This window comes from Martes martes (assembly GCF_963455335.1).
Source record: "Martes martes genome assembly, chromosome: 12".
Taxonomy (NCBI): Eukaryota; Metazoa; Chordata; class Mammalia; order Carnivora; family Mustelidae; genus Martes; species Martes martes.
This window is the reverse complement of record NC_137900.1, coordinates 89,583,704-89,610,344: the sequence shown is the minus strand read 5'-3', so window position 1 is coordinate 89,610,344 and position 26,641 is coordinate 89,583,704. Positions and strand designations below refer to the sequence as shown.

Sequence of the window (26,641 nt, the reverse complement as noted above, 5' to 3'; positions counted from 1 at the left end):
GATAGAGCCAGGTAGGAGATTCGACCAGTCCAGGAACAGAGCTCTCCACTGCATTAAAGGATGAAGTCTAGGGGTGCTTAGGTGTCTCAGTGGGTAAAAGCCTCTGCCTTTGGCTTGGGTCATGATCCCAGAGTCCTGGGATCGAGCCCCACATCGGGCTCTCTTCTGCTCCGCGGGGAGCCTGCTTCCCCCCCCCCCCGCCCCCGCCTGCCTCTCTGCCTACTTGTGATCTCTGTCAAATAAATAAAATCTTAAAAAAAAAAAATGAAGTCTAGAGATAGAAAGCTGGGAGAAGCTTGTCCCGGACTCTGAGGAGGTAGGTTCAAGATCCGCAAGTGTCCCTGCCCCAACCTCAGCTCATTCCACTACCTTGGCCTCCCTACCACTCCTTCCTCCCCAAAAATCCCTCCAAACACCCTCACCCAACTTTGGAGAGCCAGAGGGCTTCCTGGAAACAAACAACCAGAGGAGTCCCCAGCCAGCCTGTCCCCTGGCTCAGATGTCCTTAGTGTCACCAAGGTCAGTGTAAGAAGAAGGGGACTGGAAAGTTCAAGGTGGTGGTGGTGGTGGGCTGCCCAGAGAGACGCAGGGCAAAAGAGGCAGACAAATAGGAAGACAGAAGGCCTAGTAGATGAGTGGGGTGCGAATGGTCAAAGGTACACGAAGAGGCACAAATGGGCAAGGGGCTGTGGGACACGGAATGGAGAGGGCCCCCCAGGTGGCAGACGGAGGCCTCAGGGCAAAGTAGCCGGTCGCGGCAAGACCCTGCTACCTCTGGTCCCCCGGGGCCCCTAAGACTCCTCCCGGGCCGCCCCGCCCCGCTCCGCGCCGTCCCGCCCACCCCGCCCCGCCCCGCCCGCCCCGCCCCGCCCCGCCCGCCCCGCCCCGCGCCGCCCCCGCCCCCCCGCGCCGTCCCGCCCCGCCCCGCGTGCTTCGGCTAGCTCCTCCCATGTGCCCCGCCCTGCACGCTCTGGCAGGCTTCTCCTACGCGGCCCGCGCCCCGCCCCGCGCGCTCCGGCGGGCTCCTCCCCCGATGCCCGCGCCCCGCCCTGCGCGCTCGGGTTAGCTCGGCGGCGGCGGCGGCTGCGGGCTGGCGAGCGGGCGCGCTGAGGGAGGGCGCTCAGAGGGAGGGCGCACCGGCAGCAGGTGGGCGGGGTACGGGCCGGCGGCGGCGGGCTGGGGGCTGCCAGGCTGCGCTCGGGCTGAGCGCTGCCGGCCGTGCGTCGCGTCATGGACTTCAACATGAAGAAGTTGGCGTCGGACGCGGGCATCTTCTTCACCCGGGCGGTGCAGGTGAGGCCGTGCGCCCTGGGCCTCGCGGCCCGGATGTGGGGCGGGCCGGGAGCACCCCTGCAGGAGAGCCGGGGGGTGGCGCAGGAGAAGCCCCTGGAAGCTGCCGCCCCCTCCCCGCTCCGGGACACCCTGGCCCTCACATCCCCTACTGCGGCGCTGCCCAGAAGAGCGAGCCCGGGGCGGCCGGCCACTCTGGCCGCACACTCAGCGTAACTCGGGCCCGGGGACTGAGCTGGGCCGCGGCCCGGTTACCTGGGGAGGAAGTATCGGGACCCACGGTTTCTGCAGGCTGGGTTACCCCGCTGCCGTAGCTCCCGCCCCAGGAGGGAGAGAGCACTGGGAGGCCCCTGCCTCCCCGCCCTTTCCCAGCAGTGACTCTGGCAGTCGTCCGGAGGCCTGAGCCCCAGGCCCAAGGACCATGCACCTGCCACGACCCCTTCTCTGAGCCTCAGTCTCTGCACCCGTGCAATGGGCTGGTGGTACTGATTCTGTCAGGTCCCCTGTACACGCTTGGATAGTCAGTCCGGAAGCCAGGAGGGCTGGGATTATTTCCTTTCTGCTCCACGGGAGGCCTGTTTCCTCTTATTTCTCCAAGCCTGGAGGATGGGGAGAGGGCTGAGGTCTGGCTGGGTGCCCTCCTTGGACAGCTGTCCAGGCTGATGGTGCCGGGATCGGAACAAGTCCTATCCACATTCTGGGGCCGGAAGAGAAACTGAGGCATCTTAATGTAATGGTGAAGACCTGGAGGCAGCTATGGGCATGGATGCTCCCTCTTGTGACCTTGAGGAAGGGGCTTCATCTCATGGCCTCAGTTTTTCAATCTGAAAAATGGGATTAGCAATCTCTCCCTCCCAGGATGGTTGTGAGGATAGCTGGTACTCTGCATGTACATGCTCCATAAAGATAAGCTTATGGGGTGCCTGGGTGGCTCAGCCAGTAAAGCATCTGCCTTCGGCTCAGGCCATGATCCCAGGGTCCTGGGATCAGGCCCCATGTTGGAGTTCCTGCTTAGCAGGGAGGCTGCTTCCCCCTCTCCTTCTGCCCTCCCCCCCCCCACTCATGCTTTCTCTCTCTCTCTCTCTCTCTCAAATTAAAAAAAAAAAATCTTAAAAAAAATAAAAGCAAGCATACTAGTAGTGTTAACATAGTTAGTATGGCATGTGACCTTGGGCAAGTCACTTTTCCCCCTCCTGTCAATTGGGTGTAACACCGGTCTGCCTCCAGAGGTGGCTGCAGACTTGGGGCTTGGTCTGTCGCAGTGCTCTGGGAGCCAGTCCTATTGTTTGTCCTTGCTGTTGTCTGGAGAAGCCCAGCCCCAGACAGTCTCTGGGAAACCCATGTGCTCATGTTTACTAGAAAGCACCATGTCCCGCGTCCCGTTGAGGATTAGTGCCCCAGTGAGGACTTGCTGCCTGGTATTTCAAGCCCCGCAAGGTGATCCCAGCCCTAGTGGGTTTGCTAGGACCCTGGAGCCCCTTGGCTATCCTCAGTTCATCTGGAAGGTGGGAACCCTCCCAGTGTTGGTATGGCAACCGCTCTATCTCCCACATCTGGGAAGAACCTGATCTGCCAGTTTCCTGCTACTGTGGGGCGCTGGCACCTGACCTGGCCAGGGCCTGCAGAGCCTGGGGTGTGGGGAGGCTTGAGCTCTGTGGCCTCACTTCTCCTGGTTGGGGCAGGCCCAGTGGGTCACCCGTACTGGAGTGGGAGCCAGCGCCCAGGCTCCAGACTCTGGGGTGGAGGAGGGAGCTGGGAGCTTTATAAATAGAGGCTTTCTCTGGCTCTGCACGCCCACCCCCTGCTGCTGCCATTGTGCAGGGAGCAGCCTCGGACTCTGCAGACATCAGCCCCTGAAGCATGGGTCCCTTCCTCTTGGTAGGGATGGGGCAGGGTGACAGGCCGGAGGAGAGAAGTCTTGAAATATCACCTGCGTAGGAGAGGACCCTTGGGACCTGCCGAGGCCAGGCTGCCGGGAGATAGGCGTCAGGAGGGATGGGAGGGAGTTCTTCATTCTCAGTGTGTGGGCAGCTTCTATGCCTAGGTGCCACCATGCCACGTCCCGGGACATACTGGGTAAGCCGTCAGCCCCTCCACATACCAGGGACACCTTTTAGAGCCTTGCCCCGTCGCCATCCAGTAGGGAACCTGAACTTGACCCTGGGAGAGCAGGATCCCTTTTGCATGGGTGATTCTGGGATTCCGGGTCCCTGAACCGTGCCTTGAAAGTGAGGATGAGTTTGTGAAGCTGGTCCAGGGGCTGGGAAATGCCCAGCTAAGGGCATCGAGGCAGGAAAACCTAGGGCATATTGAGTATGATGCCAGCGTAGGTGGGAGTGGGCCGTGGAAGCCATAGTACTAATGCTGTTAGTAGTAACTGCTGTAGTAGTAAGAGTAGTGGTAGAACTAGTAATAGTAAAGGCCGTGAGGAGGCGGTAGCACTGGACATGGCATGGAGGTCTGGAAAGCCCCGTAGGATATTGAACCTGGGTGGACCTGGGGTGTGAGGGATGGCTGCCCCGAGGCTCAGTGGGGAGTGGCTGCCGTTAACCTTGCACATTTGGGTGACATAATCACCTAAAGTAGGGTGCCTGGTACTGTTGGGGTAAGGGGGTACCTCGGAGGGGGAACATGAAGAAGGCCTTCTATTTGTGGTCATGACGAGAGCAGCTCAGGTTTGTTAGGCTGTGCGTTTCCAAATCTTCTGTGAGATAGGTCCTGTTATCCCCCTTCGCCAGGGCAGGGAACTAAAGACCAGAGAGGTGGCTTTGCCTCTCTAAGCCTTGATTTCCTTATCTGGAAAATGAGGCAAAGGCTACCCCTAAGGGGCTGGGTGAGGTGAGGCCTGCTCGGGTCCTGGCTCTGGGAGGCCCCAGTCTAGGGAATGTGAGAAGGCCCAGGAGTAGGGAGAGGTGGGAGGAGGCCGGGAGCGGCTGCTTCCCAGGTAGGGAGCCACAGGCTGCCAGCCTGGCCCACCCAGGCCTGCAGTGAGAAACCCAAGCCATGTTGCATAATTGATGGCTGCCCAGTGACTCTGCCCAGTGACTCTCCGTGGCTGCCGCCCCCTCCCTGCAGCTGGGCTGGAGCTGTTGTTGGCCTCTGGATGATTGATCGCCGCCAAGCAGTCTGGGAAGGGCCTCCAGACTCCCAGCCCGGAATGACCCTGACTTGAGCACAGTCTGCCCCTTGCTTAGCCTCAGTGGCATCATCCGTGACATGGGAAACTTGACCCAACTGTCCTGGAGGCTCTCGGAGATGTCGGTGGGTCACTGGTGTCAAATGCTTAGAGCCCAGGGTTGGACCACCACGCGGTCAACAGTACTGCTGCGTTACTACTGATCTTTCTCCTGCAGGTCTATGCCCTTTTGCTATTTGACTACGACCTTGAACAGGCTCTTTCTGCCGGAGCCTTCTAGATCAGAGGGGCCAGGACTTGGGCCCAGTATCAGGTTGTTCTCGCATGGCCTGCACAACCTCTGCCGGCTCTGACTGGTGGGACATCCCGGTTCCGGCCTGGCCTTGGGGCGGGGCTGCCAAGCTTTCTAAGCCTTGTGCATGCCCAGCAGTTGGCTCTGAGGGGCTAGTGGTGTTTCCTGTCCACCGCACCAGGCGACCAGAGGCCAGCCATGTGGCTGTCCCACCCCCACACACTCCCTTTCCTTCCCGCTGCCTCTCCACCCATCAGCTCTTTGCAGCAGTGGCACCGACTCCCTGCCAGACTCGGGCCTTCATGTCTTACCCACATCTTTCTTTCTTTTTTTTTTTTTTTAATTTTTTTTTTTTTTTTAAGTAGACTCCACACTCCACGTGGGGCTCAAACTCATGGCCCTGAGATGAAGAGTTGCACACTCCACTGACTGAGCCCCCTCAGGCGCCCCTTACCCACATCTTTCTCATTTCATCCTATTTCAGCTATGAGGGAGCTGGTATTATTTTTCTCATTTTGCAGCTCAAGAAACTGATGCCAGAGAGGCAAAGCCACTTGCCCAAGGTCCCACCGCTCATCAGTGCAGACCTGAGACTCAAATCAGGTCCCTCTGACTCTGAGACCTGGGTTCTTCGCACTCACTCCCCTGGCACCCCCTCCCCACTGGCTCCCGGTCCCCTAAGGAGACTGTGATCACCCCAGACTTTGCTCTGTGCCCCATTTATTCCCTGAGCACCTGTTACCAAGTGCTTTGCTTCAAAGTCAGGCTAGGAGGACCCTTAGAACTAGGATCCCAATGACTCCTTATCCCTCTAAGTAATAAGCTAGATTTTGTTCAAATGTGCATTTTTGGGGGGTCTCTAGTTTTCTGGGTTTCCGAAAGAAGCCATGATCCCCAACCTTTGGTCCAGCCTAATTTTACAGAGAGGCAAACTGAAGCACAGAGCAGGGTTGTAACTTGGTCAAGGTCACAGAACAGGTTAGGGGCAAAGCCAGTTTCTTGACCTTGGGCTTGGTACTAGTTGGGTGAGGGGGAAGGAGGTATAGAAGCATGGAGCAGGGGCAGTCTTTGCTTCCCCCCGTCCGAGCCCCCCACCCACAACCCTCAACCCTACCCCCTACAGTTCACAGAGGAGAAATTCGGCCAGGCTGAGAGGACTGAGCTGGATGCACACTTTGAAAACCTTCTTGCCCGGGCAGACAGCACCAAGAACTGGACGGAGAAAATCCTACGGCAGACAGAGGTGCTGCTGCAACCCAACCCCAGTGAGTGGGCGCTGGGCGGTCCTGGGCGAGGGGCTGGAGGCCACTGGCAGGAGGCCTGGGCTGCAGGTGGGACTGGGTGGCACAAGGGATTTGGGTCAGGTTACTGGGGCTTCTGAGGCCTGCTTAGGGCGGGGCGAGCAGTTAAAGAGCCCGGCAGACAGTGGTGGGCTCCAGGATGCACTCTCTGGGGCAGCAGGAGGTTTAAGAGTTTTGCACCAAGGAGCTGGAGAAATGCTTGAGACTCAAAACACGCTTGGGAAGAGGCAGGGAAAGCAGGAGCTCAATCTCTTGAGAGGCTGGCAGGGCCTAGAGATGGAGAAGGGCTTGCCCTGACTCACACTGCAGCGAGCGTGAGCAGGGAGCACGCAGAAGCCACGGGCAGGAGAACCTGGGAGGGGGGGCTGTCTTGGGGTTGTGATGCTATCTGCCTCTAGTGGCAGCCTCTCCAGCGGATGCCCCTGGAGCTTTCTGGAGCCAGCGCCGGAGGACTGTCCATGTGTGTATTAGGTTCTGTAAATCCACATCATACGGAGGGAGAAGTGAGTGGGCCTTTACTTTGGGCCTGTCATCCCCAGCTATGTGTCCTGGGGTAGGCATTTCATGTCTCTGAGCTGCGGCTTCCTCCTCTCTGGAGTGAAGGATCCTACGGGGTTGAGTGCTGGTTTCACTAGGTTGAAATGGGCACCAGAAAGAGAGTAATGTGCTGTCACCGGGCCAGGCACCCCCATGGGCGGCCCTCGTCTGGGTCTGTTTCTGCCCCCGTGGCTGCCGTCCTTGGGTTGTACTGAAGAGCCCCGTGGCTTTGGCTGCTGTCTTCCTGCAGGTGCCCGCGTGGAGGAGTTCCTGTATGAGAAGCTGGACAGGAAGGTGCCCTCGCGGGTCACCAACGGGGAGCTGCTGGCTCAGTACATGGCGGAGGCGGCCAGTGAGCTGGGGCCTACCACTCCCTATGGTGAGCCAAGCCCCGAGCCAGGGTCAGGGGTCACAGTCTCTTGCTCTGAAATTTTCCTCCATCCCTCCCTTCCTTCCTTTCTTGCTTTGTGTTTTTGAAGTACACAAATAATATCTACTTGAAAACATTCATGAAATGGATGAATGAAAGTGGAAAAAAATTGAAATAAATGAAAATAAACAAGTGAGGGGCGCCTGGGTGGCTCAATGGGTTAAAGCCTCTGCCTTCAGCTCAGGTCATGATCTCAGAGTCCTGGGATCAAGCCCTGCATTGGGCTCTCTGCTCAGCGGGGAGTCTGCTTCCCCCCCCCCCTCTGCCTGCCTGTCTGCCTACTTGTGATCTCTGTCTGTCAAATAAATAAATAAAACCTTTAAAAAATAATAAATAATAAACAAGTGAAAAAATGCATTCGCCTTGCAAACACCTCAATCAATGCAGATGAAAACAGAGTGAGAAACGGAAGTCTCTCTTACCCAGTTCCGGTTTCTGTGCCTTTGTTAATGGGATCGTCCTGTGTGTACCCTTCTGCGACCTGATTTTTCATCTCGGTATTGTGTTAGCTACCTTCTCCCAGGGGCACATAGAGAGCCACCGCCATCTTTTTTTTTTTTTTTTTAATTTTTTAATGTTTTACAGAGATATCATTTACATGCCATAAAATGCACCTGCTTTAAGTGTGTAATTCAGTGCTTTTTTGTAAGTTTACAGAGTCATGGAAACGTCCCCCCCAAATCCTATTTAAAGAACATGTCTGTCCCCTGCACAGAAGGCCATGTCTGCTTAGAGTCAGTCCCCAGTCCAGTCCCCCCACTGCTAACTACTCACGCACATTCGTGTGCCTATAAACATGCTTTTTCTGAACCTCTCATATAAATGGAATCACATGTTGTGTTGGGTGGTTTTTAAGATTTTATTTATTTGAGAGCGAGAGCACGCACTCATTCATAAGGAGCAGAGGGAGTGGGAGGGGGAGAGTGTCCCACGCAGGCTCTGCATGGAGCCAGACGCGGGGCTCGATCCTGTGACCCCGAGATTGTGACCCGAGCCGAAAGCAAGAGTTGATTGCCCAACTCACTGAGCGGCCCAGGCCCCCCATGGTGTGCTGTGTTTTGCATCTGTCTCCTTTGAGCGAAACATCTCTGACATTTATCCGTGCCGTAATGTGTTTTAGGATTTCCTTCCTTGTTATTGTGGGATAGTAAGTGATTCGTTGTATGGCTAGACGTTTGGATTGTGTCCTTCCGAACATTTGCACGCGGAACTTTGTGAGGACACGTGTTTTCCCTCCTGGGTATGCACCTAGGGATGGGCTTGCTAGGTCACACGGCAAACTTAAGTTTAGCTTCTTAGGAAATTACCAAACTGTCTTCCGAAGTGGCTGTGGGATTTTGTATTTCCACCAGCAGGATGGTGGTTAATTTCCGTATATTTGGATTTTCCAAGTTTCCTTCTATTGTTGATTTCTAATTGATTTTGCTGTGGTCAGAGAACATGCTCTGTATGATTTTAACCTTTTACATTTATGAAGATTTGCTTATAGCCTAGTATATGGTCTGTCCTGGAGAGTGTTTTTCGCTGGAGATCATATGCTGTGTTGCTGTGGAGTGTGGTAGAGACAACAGGCCAGATTGGTTGACAGGGTTGTTCTAGTCTCTGTGGGCTTGCGGATTTTGTCTTGACCTCTGCTTTACTGAGAAGTACTGAAGTCTCCCACTATTTCTGTTTCTGGCTTCAGATTGTCAGTGTTTAGTTCATATGTTTTTGGAGTTCTGTTGTGAGGTCTGTGTACTTACTATTGCTATATCTTCCTGATGAATTGACTTATATTATTGTAAAATGCTGTTGTCTCTGGTCACATTCACAGTAAAGTCCATTTTATCCAACAGCGGTTCACACACTCCTGTTCTCTTAGGATAATTCACATGGTATACCTTCCTCTGTCCTATTTTCAACCTATTTACGTCTTTAAATCTTAAGTCTGTCTTTTATAGACAGTATATATTTGGATTTTTTTTTAAGATTTTACTTATTTATTTGACCGAGAGAGGGAACACAAGCCAGGGGAGAGGGAGGGGGAGAAGCAGGCTTCTTGCCGAGCAGGGAGCCCGATGCAGGGCTGGATCCCAGGACCCTGGGATGATGACCTGAGCCAAAGGGAGACGCTTAACTGACTGAGCCACCCAGGCACCCCTGTATTTGGATTTTTTCTTAAAAATCGACTCTATCTTCTCTCTTTGATTGAAGTGTTTAATCCATTTGTATTTCACATAATTATTTATGTAGTTGGATTTACATATGCCATCTTCTTAATTTTTCAATAAACGAGATTACGGTCTCGTTTCCAGATCCCCTGTTAAATTTCTGGCAGAGCTCTTCCAACCGGTATTCCCTGTTCGAGTCAGCTGTGACGTTGGTTTTCTTCAGTTATTTGCCATTGGGATCACTGCTGTTTCCAGCAGGGTCCCCTGGATTATTCTGTGCTCCCGCGCAAACCAAGTCAGCCCCAATACCACTACCTTCCCCTGCGGCCCACCCCCCACCCCTGTCCGGCTCTCCACCTGCGGACTTGCCCCGCCCAGGTAGAGCTACAACAACGGCAGAGCTGACGATGAGCTGAGGAGGCGAGGCCCCCCGCCCCACGCTGGGAAGCCACAGGTTCCCACCTTGTTCCTACCAAGGTCCATCAGTTCTTGACTAAATATTCTCAGTTTCTTTGCATTCGGTCCATTTCCAGAGTCCGGAAACGTTTGCTTTTGACAGTGATACCCATTTTTACGGTTGCTTTTTGGCAACAGGATTTGTTGAGGTGCTTTCTGTGTTGTTCTGGAAGTCTCCCCCCCCCCGCCCCCCTCATCTTTGTCACGCTGTGTCCTAGTCCGCGTTTGGGATGTCCCGCTATTTACGTCGCAGACACGCAGACAGACACGCAGGTCGCCCCACACGCTTCCCGGCCAGCCGTTCCGCACTGAGCCCGCCGTGCTCACGCCTCCGCGGCCTGCCTCCCTCTGGGCGCTCCCTTAGGGTCCGAGCAGCCCGAGCCTGAGCCTCTTCCTCACCCTTAAACTCCATTTAATCAGGGAAGACACTAATCAAGGTGGCAGAAGCTGAAAAGCGCCTGGGAGCCGCCGAGAGGGATTTCATCCACACGGCCTCCGTCAACTTCCTCACGCCTCTGCGCAACTTCCTGGAAGGGGACTGGAAGACCATTTCGGTGAGAGGACTGGGGCCCCCCGCTTCCTGGTCACCGCCGTCGTCCTCCTCCTCCTCCTCCTCCTCGGAGCTGCCGAGACAGGCTCTCCTCCCATGCCGGGAGCCCAGCACTCCCCGGGCTCCCCACATGTGGCTCCTGTGGGCCGAATGACGCAGTGGGTGACCTCTCCCTGTCTGGGCCTCGGTTTCCCTGTTTGGCCCCGATGGCCCCGTGGGCCAGGCCTGCCACAGCCCGGGGTCTCACTCTGCCCTGCTCCCCGTCCCCGCAGAAGGAGAGGCGCCTCCTGCAAAACCGGCGTCTGGACTTGGATGCCTGCAAAGCGCGGCTGAAGAAGGCCAAGGCTGCAGAGGCCAAAGCCGCGGTAGGTGTCCCTGCTGGTCTCCCCCCGCGACCCCCAGCTCTGTTTGGAGCCAAGGGAGGGTGCAGGGACCTGACGTTTGGCATGACCTTTCTTCCCTTTCCCTGCCTGGAGAGGCTTGGCTGGGGGATGCTGGTCCTGGCTGACCGCTTCAGGTCATGCCTCTCTGCCCCTCCCCCCCCCCCCCAGGGAACCCTGGCCACCCAGAGCTCTGGGTCCCGGGGCAGACATTTGTGGGGTGGGCCGACCAGCAGTGCCCCGACCCAGGCTCAGGGCACGCCACAGCCTCCCCAGACAGACGACCAATGGGAGTTTTTCGCATGGCCCTGCCCTGCCCTTCCTGAATGCTCCGCTCTGTCCCCCGGCTCTGCCCGGGCATGGCTCCCCCTTACTAACTCCCCCGCCCGCTGCTCCAGCGCTGGTCCCAGGGTGCCCTGATGGTGGGAACCCCGGAGCTGGACCACGCACGTGCTTAGGGACATGACCGAGGGCCCTTTCAGGTAATCCCATGGCCCCGGGGCAGGCCTTCCCTCTTCTCAGCTCACTGAGGCCCGCTCGGCCCGGCCAGGCCGGCCGATGGAGTGTGGCGCAGTTTGCCCAGGGCTCAGGCCGGGGTGGGGAGAGCAGGCCTGAGGGGGAGCACGCTCTCGGCATGTCGGGCTGCTTGGCAGAGTGGGGGCCTAGAGGCCACCTCACACCCGGGAACCAGGCCGAGGGCAGGCCGGGGTACCGTCACCTGTGTCTTCCCAGACTCTCAGCTGCCCCAGATGCTCCTTTCGTCCCTCTCCCACAGTGTGGCCACTGGGGACCATGGAGTCTCACCTCTGGTGAGAGCCAAGGGCAGGGTCTCAGCACACCCGGGACGTGGGGTCCAGATCGGAGGCAGGGGCTCAGCCACTGGAGTCTTGTTGTGGTTTGGGTGAGGATGACCGAGGGCTACAGGGCTGACCTCTTGAAGTAGCTGGACAGGATAGTCTCTTTGGAGTACCTCGGCCAGAACCGGCTTCTCCACCAGGCAGGCCAGGGGAGCCTTTCCTTAGTCACTAGAGTGGCACGACCTCCTCTCCAGTTGTCTGGCCCAGACAGCCTCAAGCCCTTGAATTAGGCCCCGCGCCCTCTGCAGAGAGGCCCAGGGCAACCCGGGCACAGCGAGCGCCCCAGAGGACCGCGGCCCGGCGGGTCATCCCTGCCCTCCCGCGTAGACCCAGGCACACGGGCAGAGCAGGACTCCTTCCGGACGGCAGGGTCGTCTGTCCACCTGCCTGCCACCCGCTCTCCCCTCCCACCACGGGGGGCCTGCTCCCGCCTGCGCTGTGGACTCACTAACCTCTTTGTTTTTGTTCCTTTCCGTTCTGCTTTGGGTAACTTGGCTCAGTGTGAGGGAGATGTGAGTATACCTTTCCTGCGTGCTGTGCCGCTTCTGGTTTGCCCGTCCCAGCCTCGGGCCCAGGGGCCTGGCCGGCCCAGGGGACGTCCTGGGCGTTTTGCAAGCAGCTGGTCTCCCCACCAGAGCCTCTGCCATGCGTAGCCTCTGGTTTAGGGAGACGCCAGGCACTGGAGCCTGTGAGTCAGCTTTTTGCAAACGTGGAAAGCCTGTCACCCTGTCCATCCATGCGTCCATCCGTCCACCTTGTTGTGGGGGAGGGGCCTGGTCCCGTGTGGAGATCGTGGGATGGAGAAAGCCGGGGTGGGGGGTGATTGGTCTGGAGAGCTGTGGCTCTAACCGGAATATCTGAGCGAGGCTCGGGTCCGGGGAAGAGGGGGGCCAGGCCCGGTCTGCGACTCACCTGAAGGCTCCCTGGCGTCTGCTTTCCTGGGCTCCCAGCGTGACCACCCACCTGGTCTTTGTCTGACTCTCCATGTCCCCAAGCCCACCTTGTGTCCAGGAGGTTGGAGCGGGGGAGAAGGGCCCATGTGGTATGTGTCTGCAGCCTCCTGTCCCTTGGGCCGGGGCTCCTGGTCTGCCCCCACAACCCCGCCCCGTGGGAGATGCTGGGGCGGCGCCTGGCCCCGGATGACCCCCCTCCCCTCCGTGACCTCTGTTCCCGCCAGACGGTGCCTGACTTTCAGGAGACTAGACCGCGTAATTACATTCTCTCGGCCAGCGCCTCCGCGGTAAGCGCCCCACCCCAGCCGCCCGGCCTCTCTTCGCCCCCGCACCAGGGGACCGTGCGGCACCAGGAACACAGGCGCGTCCCCCGAGCCAGGAAGGCACCAGCCCTGCTCCTGGCCGCCTGCCTGTGCCCTGTGCCTGCATCACTGGCCTCGCTTCTCTCTGTGCCGCACTGGAGCTTGGGGCCAGGGCAGCCGCCCCAGACAGCGTGGGGACAGCGCAGGCCCCATCTTCTGGGACCCTAAGGTCTGCCCTCCATCCCCCATCAAGGGCACTGTCCCCCCGGTCCACGTCGGGCTTGAGGACCCCAGAGCTGTGACAAGGGGGGCACTCTTCATTCAGCCACCTCTCTGGCACACCTGCCCAGCATCCTGGCAGCGAGGAGGGACCCCGAGCCCGAGCAGGGAGGGTGGGGACCAGCGGGCTGGGGGCAGGAGTGTCCGGGGGCCCAGGGCAGCCGTGGGGGCTGAAGACTCCGAGTGTCATGGCTTCTTTTCTCCTGTGTTGTTACTGGGTATTTACCGTTCAGTGTGGGACACGGGCCAGTCACACCTCCCCCATCGTACCCGTCGCCACCACTGCTGTGCCTTCTCTGCCTTCTTCTCTGACCTTCCATTTCCACCGGGGGGTGGCACGCACTTGCACGGGCCGTCTGGCTCTCTCCGCTCCCGTCATAGCATGTTGCCGTGTGTGTCTGTGCCCTCAGGCGGCGGCCGGGCCATCGTCCCTCGGGGCGGCAACGCCGGAGCACTCCAGCAGGCCCCTCTCTCTGCGTGTCCTCCGGCCATGCGCGCAGAGGTCACTCCCCACGTTTTGGTTTTCTAAATGGCACTGTGGTGGGACATCTCGGGGCACAGGGCTGGCCTTGCTCTGCTTTCCATCCCTCAGGTCATCATCTTAGGATAGACTTCCCGCACTGGGCAGGAGAAATGGGTCTCCTAAGTCGTGGCGGGGGGAGGGGGGTCTTTCTTCTTTAGACTCTGGATGACACTTCCTGCCCCCCTTCTTGGGCCGAGTGGAAAGAGGAATATCCCGGAGGGTGGAGACCGCCCTGTTTTTTTCTTTTGCCATTGAACCCCAGTGTGACTCGGGCACGAGGCTGCCTTTCTCTGCCGAAGGACAGAAAGGTTCAGTGACTGGCCTAGGGTCACACGGCCCTGCGTCCCAGCCCACCAGCCTTAGCTAATTGTCAGGGTGGGATGGGGGACACTGGGTCTCCCATCAGAGCCCGGGGGCTTACGCTGTAGGAGAAACCCAAGCAGGACTTCCCAGCTGGCTGTCCCCTACCTCCCCTGCATGTGGCATGTTGGGCTGGATGTGGTTGATAGTGACCCTGCTCACACCAGGCCTCGTCCCAGCCTCAGCTCCTGGTTGGGTTCGGGGGAGTGAGGAAGGGTATGGGGGGGCGGGTGGGGTCTTGGGGAGCTGGGGCAGGGCGCGGGCTCTGGGGTTCAGCCGTCCTCACCCCACTCCCCCGCTGACCGGTGCCCCCTCCCTCCCCTGCTGCCCGGTCCTGTCGTGGTCTCCGAAGCTCTGGAATGATGAGGTAGACAAGGTGAGTCTGGACTCGGGAGGCTGGCCGCGGGTGGGGGTGCCACGGGGGGGGGGGGTGTGCCGTGGGTGGGGGTGGGGTAGGGGTCAGATTGGTTTCCGGTTCTGGGCTCTGCCACTGTCGGGGGTATTACTTGCTCTCTCTGGGCACACTGCCCCCACCGTTCCTCTGAGCACACAGGGGAATAGCGCTGTCAGATGGCTAGGGACAGAGTGTCACAGCAAGGTTGTGGCAGGGCACCCATGGGTCCGTCTTTGGCCGCTTGCGACGGAATAGGTCCAGAGAGGTCCCAGCAAGGGGGCAGGGCTCCAGGCCTGAAGTCAGGGGTGAGAAGTGCACCCCTGCCACCAAGATCTCTGTCCGCGTCCCCAGGGGGATGTGTCCTCTGCACCCAGAGTAGGAGAGGAGGCTGCTCCAGGGCGGACCACAGATGGGAGGGAAGGTGGGGCCCACTGTTGCTGTCAGCCGTCGCCCCACTCTGCCTTTCCCAGGCCGAGCAGGAGCTCCGCGTGGCCCAGACGGAGTTCGACCGGCAGGCTGAAGTGACCCGACTCCTGCTGGAGGGAATCAGCAGCACTCACGTGAGTCCCACCCTGTGCTGCCCCTCCGTCATCCACCATCTTCCCGGCCCCACCCCGGGGCCCCCACTGAACTCCTCCACAAGGAGGCAGACCATGAACTTGGATCTCAGAAGCAGGTGGTGAGGGGCAGTGCTTGAGCCCAGAGTCCTCAGGGTGGAACTTTAGCTTTGGTCCAAGTGCCAAAGGCTGGGCAGCCCTCCCTGCCCTCCAGGGAGCCGGTGGCTTGGGGCCAAGGACTGAGTGCTAAAGGCTGGGGTCTGCGCTCAGGCAGGAGACAGGGAGCGTCTGGTCGGCTAGGACGCCTCCCAAGCCAGCACAGCTCTCCCCCCGCAGGTGAACCATCTTCGCTGCCTCCATGAGTTCGTGGAGTCCCAGACAACTTACTACGCACAGTGCTACCGCCACATGCTGGACTTACAGAAGCAGCTGGGCAGGTGCCTGCTGGGGTCCCCTCGCTCCCAGGCCCCACAAGCAGCCCATCCCCTTCTCCCCCTGGGGCAAAGAGCTTCTCCCTAGGCTCAGCAAGCCCCCAGACACGCAGGGCGGGTTAGAGGGCCCCTGACCAAGCCTCTGTCAGGGGCATCACAGGCCTGTCCGGGTGTCAGGGAGGTGGCTGGCCTGGGCGGGAGGATGGCAGGGACAGGGAGGTGCGGCTCACGATACCCCTCGCCCTGCTTTTCCCTTCATGCTGCCAGCTCCCAGGGAGCCATGTAAGTAGCTGGAGTCCTCTTGCCTCTGTGGCAGTGGGCCCAGGTGTTCGGTGGAACACGGGGGACTCCCACGGGGACACAGAGCCCAGCTGAGATGTTACCCTCTCCAGATTCCCAGGCACCTTCGTGGGCACCACGGAGCCCGCCTCCCCGCCCCTCAGCAGCACCTCGCCCACCACCGCCGCAGCCACTATGCCCGTGGGCCCCTCTGTGGCTGGCCTGGCCCCTCCAGGAGAGGCCGCTCTCCGCCTAGAGGAGGTGACGCCCCCCGCCAGCGGGACCCGGAAGGCCCGGGTCCTCTACGACTACGAGGCGGCCGACAGCAGCGAGCTGGCCCTGCTGGCTGATGAGGTGGGCCTGGCGCCGCGGGGGTGGTGGCCAAGGCTGGGCTCAGGAGCGCCAGGGAACTGGAATGGGGAGCCCCCCCCCACTGCCTTCAGGTTTCTGAGGGGCCCTGGAGGGCAGCGGGCGATGGGGGGTGAGTGGAGGCAGCTGCAGCCCTGAGGAAGCTGTCTCTCCCTAGAGCAGGTGAGAGGCAGACACCCACCTCTGGAGGTGCAGATGCCCAGGTCTCGTGGGGCCCTGACAGCCCTGTCCCCATGCCATCCTGCCCCAGCTGGGGTATGACCACCCCTCTCTGCCCTCCTCTTCAGCTCATCACTGTCTACAGCCTGCCCGGCATGGACCCGGACTGGCTCATTGGCGAGAGAGGCAACAAGAAGGGCAAGGTCCCCGTCACCTACTTGGAACTGCTTAGCTAAGCCGGCCCCCTCCAGGCCCCTGCGCAACCTGGCCTGGGCGGGAGAGGACAGGGGGCAACTCTGCCACTTGTCTGCTGGTGACTCAGCTGCTCAGGGTGGGGAGACTGGCCCCATTCTGTCCGTGTCCCTGGTCGTCCAGCTGGGAGGGGGGCCCCTCCCCCAGCCCTGCTTCTGGAGCCCCCCCACCCTGCCTGCATCCCCAGAGCACCCCAGCTCCCCAGCCCTCCTGGCTCTGGCTAAGGAGGGTGGAGGGACTGGCCGCAGTGCTGCCCTAGGCACCCCAGCCCCTGCGGGAAGCCTGGGGTGTGCCCTTGGCCAGAGAGCACCTGCCTTTTGGTTGCCAAAAGCAAGATGGGGGGGACGGGGCAGGCAGGTGTGCAGCAGGGCTGGGGCCCAGGTGGCAGAGGGGCGCCGGGCGGAGTGGTGTCTCCCAGGTGCTGCCCTCCCCTCCCGCGCGGACTGCTCACGCCGAGTTCCGTGGCTCAGCCTGCACCTCTCCACACTCACTTTTTAACTGATCTTTTTACTCTGCCTGTCTGCTTGCTCTCTAGCCAGTGACAAATAATAAACTGTCCTTCATGTGCATGTCGCCTCGGCTCCTGTCGGGCTGTGGGCCCCCCGGGGCTGGCCCTGAGGGTGGGCGAGGGAAACCTTCGCAGGGTGGCTTCCTGCTCCCTCCTTCCCGGGCCGCCCTTCCTCCCGCAGGGCACGCGTGGCTCCAGGGGCAGCCCTGTTCCTGCACATGAGGCCGTGGAGATCTTTTGCTCCTAAGAGAAACTTGCCTAGATGGGGGCCGAGCGGAGCAGACAGTACCGTGCGTGGGGTTTCAGCTGCTAACCTGTGGCCGGTTCGCGTGTGCTCAGACGAGGGAAGAGAACTGAGTCACCTCCTCAAGCTTCCATAACGGGCAAGTGGCCACGCAGGGACTCTAGCCCAGGTCAGTCTGGTTCTAGAAACTTCAGGTGAAGGCCTCTTGCCAGGACCTGCTCTCTGGTGAGGAGGTCCTGCTCCCAAGGAGGGGCAGGGAGGGAGGCAGGGGCCCGGAACCGTAAACAGGACTGGGACTTCAGGAGAGGCCACATCCCGTGAGCTCAGCCAGCCGGTAGATGCAGTGTGGTAGGGGTGCGGGGACGAGAGCCGGGCGAGCCAGGGAAGGGAGAATTAGTGTCCACCTGGGTCAGCCGCAGCAAATATTCTGGTTTCCCCAAACCTCCGCTCCTCTCCTGGGCACCTGGCCAAGGAGGACGTGCTTAGCGCTGAGAACTCGATGCTCATCCCCAGGTCCTGAAGACACCACCCATTTATCTATAAACAGTCTTTTAATATTTGTATAAATAGACCACAGTATTACCAAAAACTGCAAGAACAGAGCATGGAAAACATCTTCAGACCCGTGCACACAGCCTCTCCTGGCCACACGTGACACTGGCTCCCGGCCTCCGCTGGGCCGGGGGCAGGTGCAGTGGGGAATGCTTGAGGGAAGGAACATACCCCTGGGACATTTTGGACTTGAGGGTGCAAGTGCAGCAGACTCGTGGCTCCCACCTGGCTGTGGACCTCTTGATCTATTATAAAAATAATGCCAGTGGGTGGGCGGCTGGAGTCGGGGCTGCGGGCAGGAGACAGGTGCTGCTCTCAGTCCCACGCGGGCCGTCGGGCCGGCCGGCAGCACCCCTGCTGCCCAGGGCACCGTGCAGGCTGGTGGGGGGGTGGGGGTGGCGGGCCGCCACCCTATCTTTGCACGTGCCGCACAAAGGCCTGCACTAGCTGGATCAGAGGCTCCTGGCTCTCCGGGCTGGCCTTGGAGAGAGAGGTGGACTTGCCCTGAGGTGAGGGGAGAACGCCGGCAGCAGGGGAGCTGGGCGCCCCCCGGCGGAAGTAGCGGGAGAGGCTGGAGAGCAGCGTGCTCTAGGAGAGAAAGGTACTAGATGAGCCCCCGAGCCCCGGGCCCTTGGCTGGCCTTGGGAGGAGGGGGGCCGGGTGGGACCCCACAGGCTCGTCCCCATCAGTCGCCCCCTGCTAGTCCGAGCCCGCTGTCCGTACCAACTCTGAGCTGAGCTCCTGCTTCATCCGCTGTTTGTCCCGGGGATGCACAGCTGGGTCCCTAAGGTAGCGCACGGCCTGGGAGATGAGCAGGTAGAAGCAGTTCTCCATGGTGAACATCAGCAGGGACCTGCGGAGAGGGCAGGGCGGCTCTGGTGCGGGCAGCCAAGCCGGCCAGCAGGAGGCACAGCGCCGAGCCAACGGGATGGCCAACCCACGGGGGCGCCGACCCACAGGGGCCCTGACCCCAGCTCAAATTCTAGAAGGAGGGCTTTTCTTACTTCAGCGTCCTGGTCCCTTCCGCCTGTGTGCTGAGCCCCACAGCCTGGGTGAGGGGCTCCTTTTTCTTGTCCAGCTGGAGGAAGAGAATTGGGGTAAAAAATAAGAAGGTAATGGTAACAGGTAGGACTCCCTGTGAGCCTCCTACCCGCAGGCCGGGCACTGAGCAGCTGTCCGCTACCTCACTCGGGCCTCGCGATAACCCTCCCGGGGAGGCTCTCGCACACTCAGTCGGGAAGAGGAACAGGCTCAGGAGGGCTGAGAAAGTGCTCGAGGCCAGTTAGGCAGCAGGAGACCAGGAGGAAGACTGGAAGGTTGAGGGGCCAGAGTGTGACAGCCCCCAGCTTACCTCTCCAAGCATGTTGAGGGCCACATTCACTGTAGCCAGAAGGGTCCCGAAGGAGGGGGCCACTTCAGAGTCAAAGGTGGGAGTAGTAAAGCTCAGGGCAAAAAGGAAGTTGTATTCAGCAAGGTCCAGGGACTGCAAAGCAAGACAGGAGTGATGTGGAGCCCCGCGAGGACCCTGGGGCACAGGGGAGCCTCGGCAGCTCACCGCGGGCACTCAGGGTGGCCCGGCACTTGGGAAGGCCGGTACCTGATCCAGCAGGATCTGGCACACGTCCGGGGTGAAGTGGCGCAGGGCCGCCAGGGTCCTGCTGAGGATCTTGAGGAGCCCGTACTGGACGGTGTGTAAGGCTCGCTGCTCCGACGCCTCCGTGTCCGCCGTGGGCTGCTTGGAGGAGGAGCAGGTGGGGGGCGTGGGAGCAGCAGCGGGTAGCCGCTGAACTCGGGGGGCAACAGCCGAGGGGATGCCATCCCCATTTTTGTTCTGAGGGAGACAAGAAACGGAGGTGCAGTCCCGAGACGCCGGGCCGCGGCCCCGCGGGCAGCCAGGTGGGGGGCGCTCACCTGTAAGCAGTGCTGCAGCATCTTGCGGCTGTGCAGGAGGGACGTGCAGGCCTGGCACAGGTAGCCCAGGCTCACCTGCAGGGGACGCAGGGCCAGGGCCGAGGGGGGGCAGCGCTCAGCAGCAGCCCGACCGAGCAGGCCCCCCAGACCTCCCTCCAAGCCCCCTGAGTCCTCCATCCCTGAGCTCCCACGGGGCTCACCTCCCATGTTCTCGGGCTGCAGATCTTACTGCCACTAAGGACGCCTGCCTACGAACTAGGGCAAGAGGGGCCCGGGAGGTTTCCCTGGGGCCTAGCTCAAGGCCTAGCACATACGACAGGTCCTAAGTAAAGAAGTGAGATGGGGAGAGGCTCCCGGGTGCCTGTCCATAGGACACGTGGCTCTTGACCTTGGGGTCATGAGTACGAGCCCCACGTTGGGTATAGATATTGCTTAAACTTTTTTTAAAAAAGAAAGACAATGGGGATCATTTTCCCATTTTATATACTAAAAAGGCTCAGAGACCCTGAAGTGACCTAGCCAAGGTCAGAAAAATGAGACACCTATCTGACTCTGGGACCCATTCTTTCCCTACCTCCCTCACCCCCGACCCTGCCAGCCCATCCCTAAGGGATGTGAACCAACGTCTCCAGCTGAGCCCAAGTTCTTGAGCTACAAGGCTGTCCTTTACTATGGAAAGAAAGCGTCAGCCTCAGGGAAAGCTACGTGAGGAAAGCAAAGCCTGTATTCGCTGGGCAAAATGCCCACATTCCAGGAACAGGCCTGCAGTTCACCAGAGGGGCGCCAGACAGGGCCCACCACCCCCACACGCAAGCACGTCCCCAGACTCCAACCCGAGGAACCCTGTCCAGGGCCCCACCTGGACATCCCGCATCAGCTGAGGCAGGTGGAAGTGCCATTCCTTCGTGAAGCTGGAGAGCTGCAGAATGAAGCCCACCGTGTGGTCGGCCTCCTCCAAGCAGGCCAGACTCTGCACGGTCCTCACTGCACTGAGGCACTGGGAGGCAAGATGGGAGGACGGGCTCAATCAGGGACCTGACCCACCTGCTCTTGCCCTTCTGCTGGGAGGCCCGCTCCTGAGCCCACAAACGCACAGGCGATGGCACGATGGGTACCTTGGCTTAGAAGTTTCTGAATGATCCAGAATGGCCCAGACCCCCCATTACCCTCAGCCTCCACCCGTATGATGTTGGCAGCCCCTCACCTGTAAGGTCCGCTCCTGGTGAACCCCCACGAAGTCCAGGGCCTCGGTCAGGAAGTTGTAGCGCAGAGTTTTGAGAAGCCGCTCCATCAAAGACATGGAGAGGCGGTAGACCCCCGGCCAAGACGGGGCATCCACGGACTTCCGAGAGGTGCTCGGTGTCTAAGACACAAAGAGCAGACAAGACCAGGACACACACCGATGAATCCAGCTGAGGGGCGCAGCAGGGCCTCCTTACAACATGGCAGCGAAGGCAGCCAGGCTGCTTGGAGGAAAAACCCGGAACAGTCACGGCCACGGCCACGGCCTGGTGACCAGCAGGGCCTGAGGGGTCCCAGGCCCGTGGTTACAAGGCAAGAGCACTTAAGATTTAAGAATCCTGGGTTCTAGACTCAGGTCAGCCACTAAGTACCTATGTGAGCTTCTCGTGCTAGGAATCGGGGCGGGGGACGGGGAGGAGTCCACACTATCAGGGCATCACGTGAGCCTCTGAAGAGCAGTTTCCTGGGCCAGTACGAGATCAAAGACAGGGAGGCTTTTCAGTTGCAGCCACAGTCCGGCGGCAGCCCAGGCCCCCGGCGGGTCACGGCACTCACCTGCACCGTCCCATTGGAGCTAAGCTGGTACACGCTCAGGAGGGGCAGACAAATGCTCTGGGTGATGCCAGCTCCAGCCACTGCTGTGGCTCCCTGAAAGGGAAAGGATACGAATGAGCTGGGACTTCCCCAGCCCCATCACTCCTGGGACCTGTCCCCTGCAGCCACCCTGCCCAGGGGCAGCTGGCACTCTCGGGCAGACCAGAGCTTCTGGGACCATCACAGGCAGGGCTGGAAGCCGCACAGCACAAGCAAGAGGCTCCCTTCCGCCCGCGGGCTTGCGTCCTACCTGCTGAGTTCGAGCCAGCGTGAGGAGCAGGTGCAACGAGGCCTCGGTGAAATGCAGGTTCTGCTTCATGCGCAGGCTCACCTCCAGAGTGGTCAAGAGGGTGGGCAGGATGGGGAGCCTGCGGGTCACCTGGAGCCACGAGTCACCATCCTCGTCCACCTCACACAGCTCCTTGGCCAGGTGCAGGCCCAGGACACACACCTGCCAGCGTCCAGGGGCAGAGATGGGCAAGAGTGAAGAAAGCAGCGCAGGGGGAAGAGGAGGAGGACAGGCGGCCCTCACACACGACTCCGAGTGAGCCTGACTCGAACGACCTGAGGTCTTTCCTGACCCTCTCAAGGCACAACGACTCCATCCTCGCTAATAAGCCACCCGCCAGCGACAGTTCTCGACTCCTCTCTCCCATTACCAAATCTGCCGATTCTCACCTGTTCACTGCACCTGCCTCTGCCCGTCTCGCCGCACCACTGCACCCACCTCCCAGGTGGTCGTCCTCCACCCTCCTGGACCCTCCCCAGTGGAGTATTCATACGAGTGGGTCTTTAAGCTTATTTTTCACCATAACGGCCGAGTAATAAATACTTTTTACACCTTGTCCCTGTATACACAGGCTGATGTCTTTTCCTTCCCTTCCAACCTGCAAAGCACACGGAACTTTGTTTACACGCTATCCTACTTCATTACAAAAACACTGGTTGTAACCAAATGAGCTCAGCTTGAGACCCACTACAGTGAATCAGGACGCAGTTTAGAAAATGTTCAATAGCGCATCCAGGGGACGCCTGGGTGGCTCAGCGGGTTAAGCTGCTGCCTTCGGCTCCGGTCGTGGTCCCAGGGTCCTGGGATCGAGCCCCGCATCGGGCTCTCTGCTCAGCAGGGAGCCTGCTTCCCCTCCCCTCTCTCTGCCTGCCTCTCTGCCTACTTGTGATCTCTGTCTGTCAAATAAATAAATAAAATCTTTAAAAAAAAAAAAAAAAAAAGATGCTGCTAAAGCCGCTGGCCATCCCGCCCCCCCACACTCCAGCCTCACCCCAGCCTCTCCTCCGGGCACCAGGGGACTCAGACCACAGCTCACCAGCCCTGTTCTCGCTTCCCAATCCTCCCTGCTCCCTTGCCTGCCTGTCTCTACCGACGCTTTAAGTCACGGCTGCAAGGGTGGTTGCTCACTGAGTCCCTAGGTTAGGTGAGAACCCCAATGTGTAGGTTCTCCTGGCATTTCTCCCATGCGGACTCGCCACGATGGAATCCCCACACGTCTCCGCGTCGGATCTGCTTTGTCAACGTCCTCCGCCAGGCTGCGAACTCCAAGTGCAGTGACTATACGTCTCCTTCACTAATCGCCCCAGGGCCTGGCACTGAGCAGGCAGTTTATACTTGCTCGATATGCGAGGGCAGGACACACTATTCCCCAGGGCGCTCCCTCACCCCATCACGCTGGTCCTTGTGCCGTGGCCGCGAGCAGTCATCAGTCTCCATGCTGTCCTTGTCCTCTGTGGCACCGCCTGATGCCAGACTATGGCGGGTCTGGTCGAAGAGCGCAATCACCTCTTCTTGGAGGGTCTCACAGACATTTAGCACCAGCTGGGAGTACTGGGGGACGTCACTCACTGCAGAGCACAGGCAGGGAGGGACACGGTCATGCTCACCACATCAACTCTCAGGGAACACCAATGTTCCCTCCCCAGATGGGCAGAGAGAATGTACAGTGCTGAGAGGAGGGGATCTGCCAGGGCTGGGGGGACAAGGTGGGAGAGAAAGAGAATTTTTTTTTTCATTTTTTAAAGACTTTATTTATTTATTTGACAGAGAGAGAGAGATCACAAGCAGGCAGAGCAGCAGGCAGAGAGTGGAGGAAGTAGGCTCCCCGCCAAGCAGAGAGCCTGACGCAGGGCTCGATCCCAGGACCCCAAGATCACGACCCGAGCCGAAGGCAGAGGCCCAACCCACTGAGCCACCCAGATGCCCCAAGAATTTTTTTTTTCTATAGATTTTGTTTATTTCAAGAGAGGGAGTGCGTAAGCATGGGGATCAGCAGAAGGAGAGGAGAAGCAGACTCCCCGCTGAGCAGGGAGCCTGATGCAGGACTCGATTCCGGTACCCCAGGAGCATAACCCGAGCCAAAGGCAAACACTTAACTGACTGAGCCACCCAGGGATCCCAAAAAAGAGTTTTCTTGACACGTGTTCCAAAACTGTCAGCTCAAACCACACAGTAGAAACGTCTGGCTCAAAACCAGGCCGGCTGTCAGTGGGGAGGGAAGACCGCTGTCCCCACTCCCCTGCCCCTCACCTCTCATCTCCTTCATCTGCAACACTGTGATGAATGCTGAGAACACCTTGGCCTTGGTCTTCTCCATGAGCTGTTGGTCTGCCTGTAGCACTCCTTCTAGAATCTCCGTCAAGGGCCCAAGGATTTCATCCACAGACCCTAACTCTCTAGAAACAGTAAGGGGTGAAGCGGGTAGGACAACACACCCCATATGAGACCACAAAATGCCCCCGTTTCATCTCAGGAGGCCCACCGGGCCCCCTGCCTTGCCCCCATCTGCTTGCTAGGTCAGTCCCGTCCCCGGCGATGGGAAGCGAGCCCATTCCACACCCATATTCTCCCCCTCGGGGAAGTGAAGGCTCAGCAGAGAGGAGCAGGCAGGGCTCACCTCTTCCACTGCCGGAGAAGGATGAGCAGCAGAGTGCACAACATGGAGCCCAGGCGGAGGCAGTTCACGGAGGCCGGGACCAGGAGCTGAGGGGGGGGACAGCAGATGCGTCAGAAGTTGGGCTTCCTGCAAGCTGACACCTTTTCCCTGGAAGAAATGTGGAATCTCCCAGACACACTTACTAAGGCTTTGGTCCCATCGAGCACATCAAGAAAGAGCTGGCGGCGCACCGCCGAGTCTGTCAGGTGCATGACCTCCGCCTACAGAGGAACAGGAGAAACAGGGCACTGGGGAGAATATTCCAGACTCTAGGAGCCAGGAAACGTAGGTTCTTCCGTCAGGCAATTAATCACTGGTAAGTGACAGTCTTCCTAATTAATTGTCTCCCTGTTGTTTGTCTACCCTGAGATGTGGTCAAAACCGGGTCGGGTTCGCCTCCTCCTCCTCCTGACTATGTCTTCTGCTGAGACCCTTCAAAGGCTCCCTTCCCAGTGCTCTGGAAATACAAACAAGGCCAAGAGGCCCCCAGGGATCTGGTCCGGAGGATTCTGGTAGCACTGCCACTTGTGCTCGCCCCCTCTCAGCCCCCCTGGCCGCCTCCTTCCGCTTGAACACAGCATACCAGGCTCTTTTCCGCTCAGGCCCCTTGCACATGTGGTACCATCTGCCGAGACGACTCCTCCTCATGGGCTCTCTGCCCGGAGAGCGCCTTTGTACATTCAGGTCTCGGTCTGGACATGGCCTCCTTGGAGAGGGACTCTCTCACGGCTCCTTTCCTACTCCAGTGCTCATAACCCTAGCATCCTGATTATCTCCTTCATGGTGTCACAACTAGATTTCTTTGGGAATTAGCTTACAATTTGCCTCCCTCGTGGGCCCCTCTCCACTAGATCAAAAACCTTATATGCCTTATTCACTGCTGTATCCCCGGGTGCCTAACACATGGTGACCATTCCATTAATATCTGTTAAATGAATAAGCGGATGGTCCATATCCTAGACTGAATCAGACTGTTCTCCTAAGAAGAAAGAGGATGGCAGGATTTTTGGAGCTACAATTCAAGACCTGTTGCCTATCCTGTACTGCCTGGGAACACAGGTAAGAAAACTGTCACAACCTCTGGTGGTAATGGATGATCACTGGACTTATTGTGGGAATCCTTTCATGGTGTATAAAAATACTGAATCATTCTGATGTCCGCTTGAAACTAACAGAAAATTACTTGTCGCTTACGCTCCAATTTAAAAAAAAAAAAAAAAAAGAGCCGCTGTCCAGCTAGGGCCTTAAGGCAGGTGACATACAGGCTCCCCACATGGGAATCGAGCATTCCCCAAAGACCGCCTTGCCCTCTGCTGTGTCTGCAGTCTCCGGGGCTGCAACCACGGTGACACAGCAATGTCCCCAGGTCGTGGGCAGTCTGGTACAGGGAACAAGTCACTCGGGGAAGATGTAAGGTAAGAGTATGCTTGGAACAAGGGACATACATCAAGCCCAAATTATTCATGAAGTCAAGATATCTATCTGGATTCCCCAGGGAAAAACAGTTCAACACTAAGGCCCCACTGCACACCACGACCGGGTGAAACCACACACACACACGCCAAAAAACCCCACAGACTTCTCAAAAGCTAACTCCCTCTCTAAAAACCAACTCTCAGTAGACATAGTACATAGACAATGTCTCTGTTCTTTTTCTGAGACCAAGAAATGCAGTTTCTAGAAGCAATGAAAACAAACTGCTCCCTAGAGAGGGTGCCGCAGCAGCTGTCCCGGCTGCCTGCTGACCAGTCCACGAATATTTACCCAGCGCGGGGCACGCACCCGAACAGGTGACGCGACACGTGCAGGAGAAGCAGATGGAGGAAGGGAGCCCCTGAGACCCACCCAGGGCCGCAACGGCAGCTCCCGGAGGCTTTTATGAATGTCACAAGAGATTTTAAAACACTTCTGTTTTTGTTCCAGGTCCCTTGTTGGCTCCAACACCCTGAAGAGCCCACGGAAGGCCCAGTCTGCGGGCCCACAACTGTGACGGTTTAGCTCTCAGGGAAGATCCCTGGTTCATCCTTCATCCCAGGGGGCTGTCTCTGTTAGGCAACCTGGCACATGGTTGCTAGGATACCCAGGAGAAAACCACTTCGACAGGCTCTTACGTGACTGGTGGCGATGATGAGCAGCATTCTCCAGGCGGAGACCAGCATCTGATACTCCACCAGGGAGGTGCAGCTGCTGCCCTCCGTGTCAGCTGTGTGAGCCGCCAGTGACTTGACGTATCCTGACCAGTAGGCAAAGCGCTTCTCGCTGGAAAATTTCTTAAGCGTATCTTTTAATGACTGATCTAATGAGCCCCTAGGTGTCAAGAAAAAACAAAACCTACAGTTAGGTTTTGAAAGTGGACGGAAATGTGATGGGCACAGACCCTTGTCGAGGCAGAGAAAGCGACCTCACTT

General features: G+C 58.9%; 2 protein-coding genes across 3 annotated transcripts in view; one reads left to right on the top strand and one right to left on the bottom strand.

Annotated features, from left to right (window-relative positions):
• The first annotated feature begins 1,087 nt into the window (after positions 1-1,087).
• On the top strand, positions 1,088-17,128 carry SH3GLB2 (SH3 domain containing GRB2 like, endophilin B2). Of its 2 annotated transcripts, XM_080820142.1 has the most exons (12): positions 1,088-1,293; positions 5,842-5,983; positions 6,807-6,935; positions 10,013-10,146; positions 10,415-10,507; positions 12,557-12,619; positions 13,595-13,744; positions 14,149-14,172; positions 14,661-14,750; positions 15,084-15,184; positions 15,571-15,811; positions 16,114-17,128. In XM_080820142.1, the coding sequence occupies exons 1-12, from the start codon at positions 1,231-1,233 to the stop codon at positions 16,219-16,221; spliced, it is 1,338 nt and encodes a 445-aa protein (XP_080676268.1). In that variant the 5' UTR covers positions 1,088-1,230; the 3' UTR covers positions 16,222-17,128. The 2 variants fall into 2 exon arrangements, with proteins under 2 accessions (XP_080676268.1, XP_080676267.1); XM_080820141.1 differs by lacking the exon at positions 13,595-13,744.
• Positions 17,129-17,527: 399 nt separating this feature from the next.
• Positions 17,528-26,641, bottom strand: part of NUP188 (nucleoporin 188) — a 35,799-nt gene continuing 26,685 nt past the window's right edge. The window contains exons 23-37 of the mRNA XM_080820140.1: positions 26,345-26,540; positions 24,377-24,454; positions 24,195-24,280; positions 23,828-23,973; positions 22,964-23,145; positions 21,539-21,739; positions 21,250-21,342; positions 20,657-20,815; positions 20,312-20,449; positions 19,453-19,527; positions 19,139-19,372; positions 18,893-19,024; positions 18,546-18,619; positions 18,265-18,394; positions 17,528-18,129 (exon numbers count right to left, since the gene is read on the bottom strand). Of these exons, the coding sequence (XP_080676266.1) occupies positions 17,953-18,129; positions 18,265-18,394; positions 18,546-18,619; positions 18,893-19,024; positions 19,139-19,372; positions 19,453-19,527; positions 20,312-20,449; positions 20,657-20,815; positions 21,250-21,342; positions 21,539-21,739; positions 22,964-23,145; positions 23,828-23,973; positions 24,195-24,280; positions 24,377-24,454; positions 26,345-26,540 (2,101 nt within the window). The 3' untranslated portion in view covers positions 17,528-17,952. The remainder of the gene's footprint in view (positions 18,130-18,264; positions 18,395-18,545; positions 18,620-18,892; positions 19,025-19,138; positions 19,373-19,452; positions 19,528-20,311; positions 20,450-20,656; positions 20,816-21,249; positions 21,343-21,538; positions 21,740-22,963; positions 23,146-23,827; positions 23,974-24,194; positions 24,281-24,376; positions 24,455-26,344; positions 26,541-26,641) is intronic.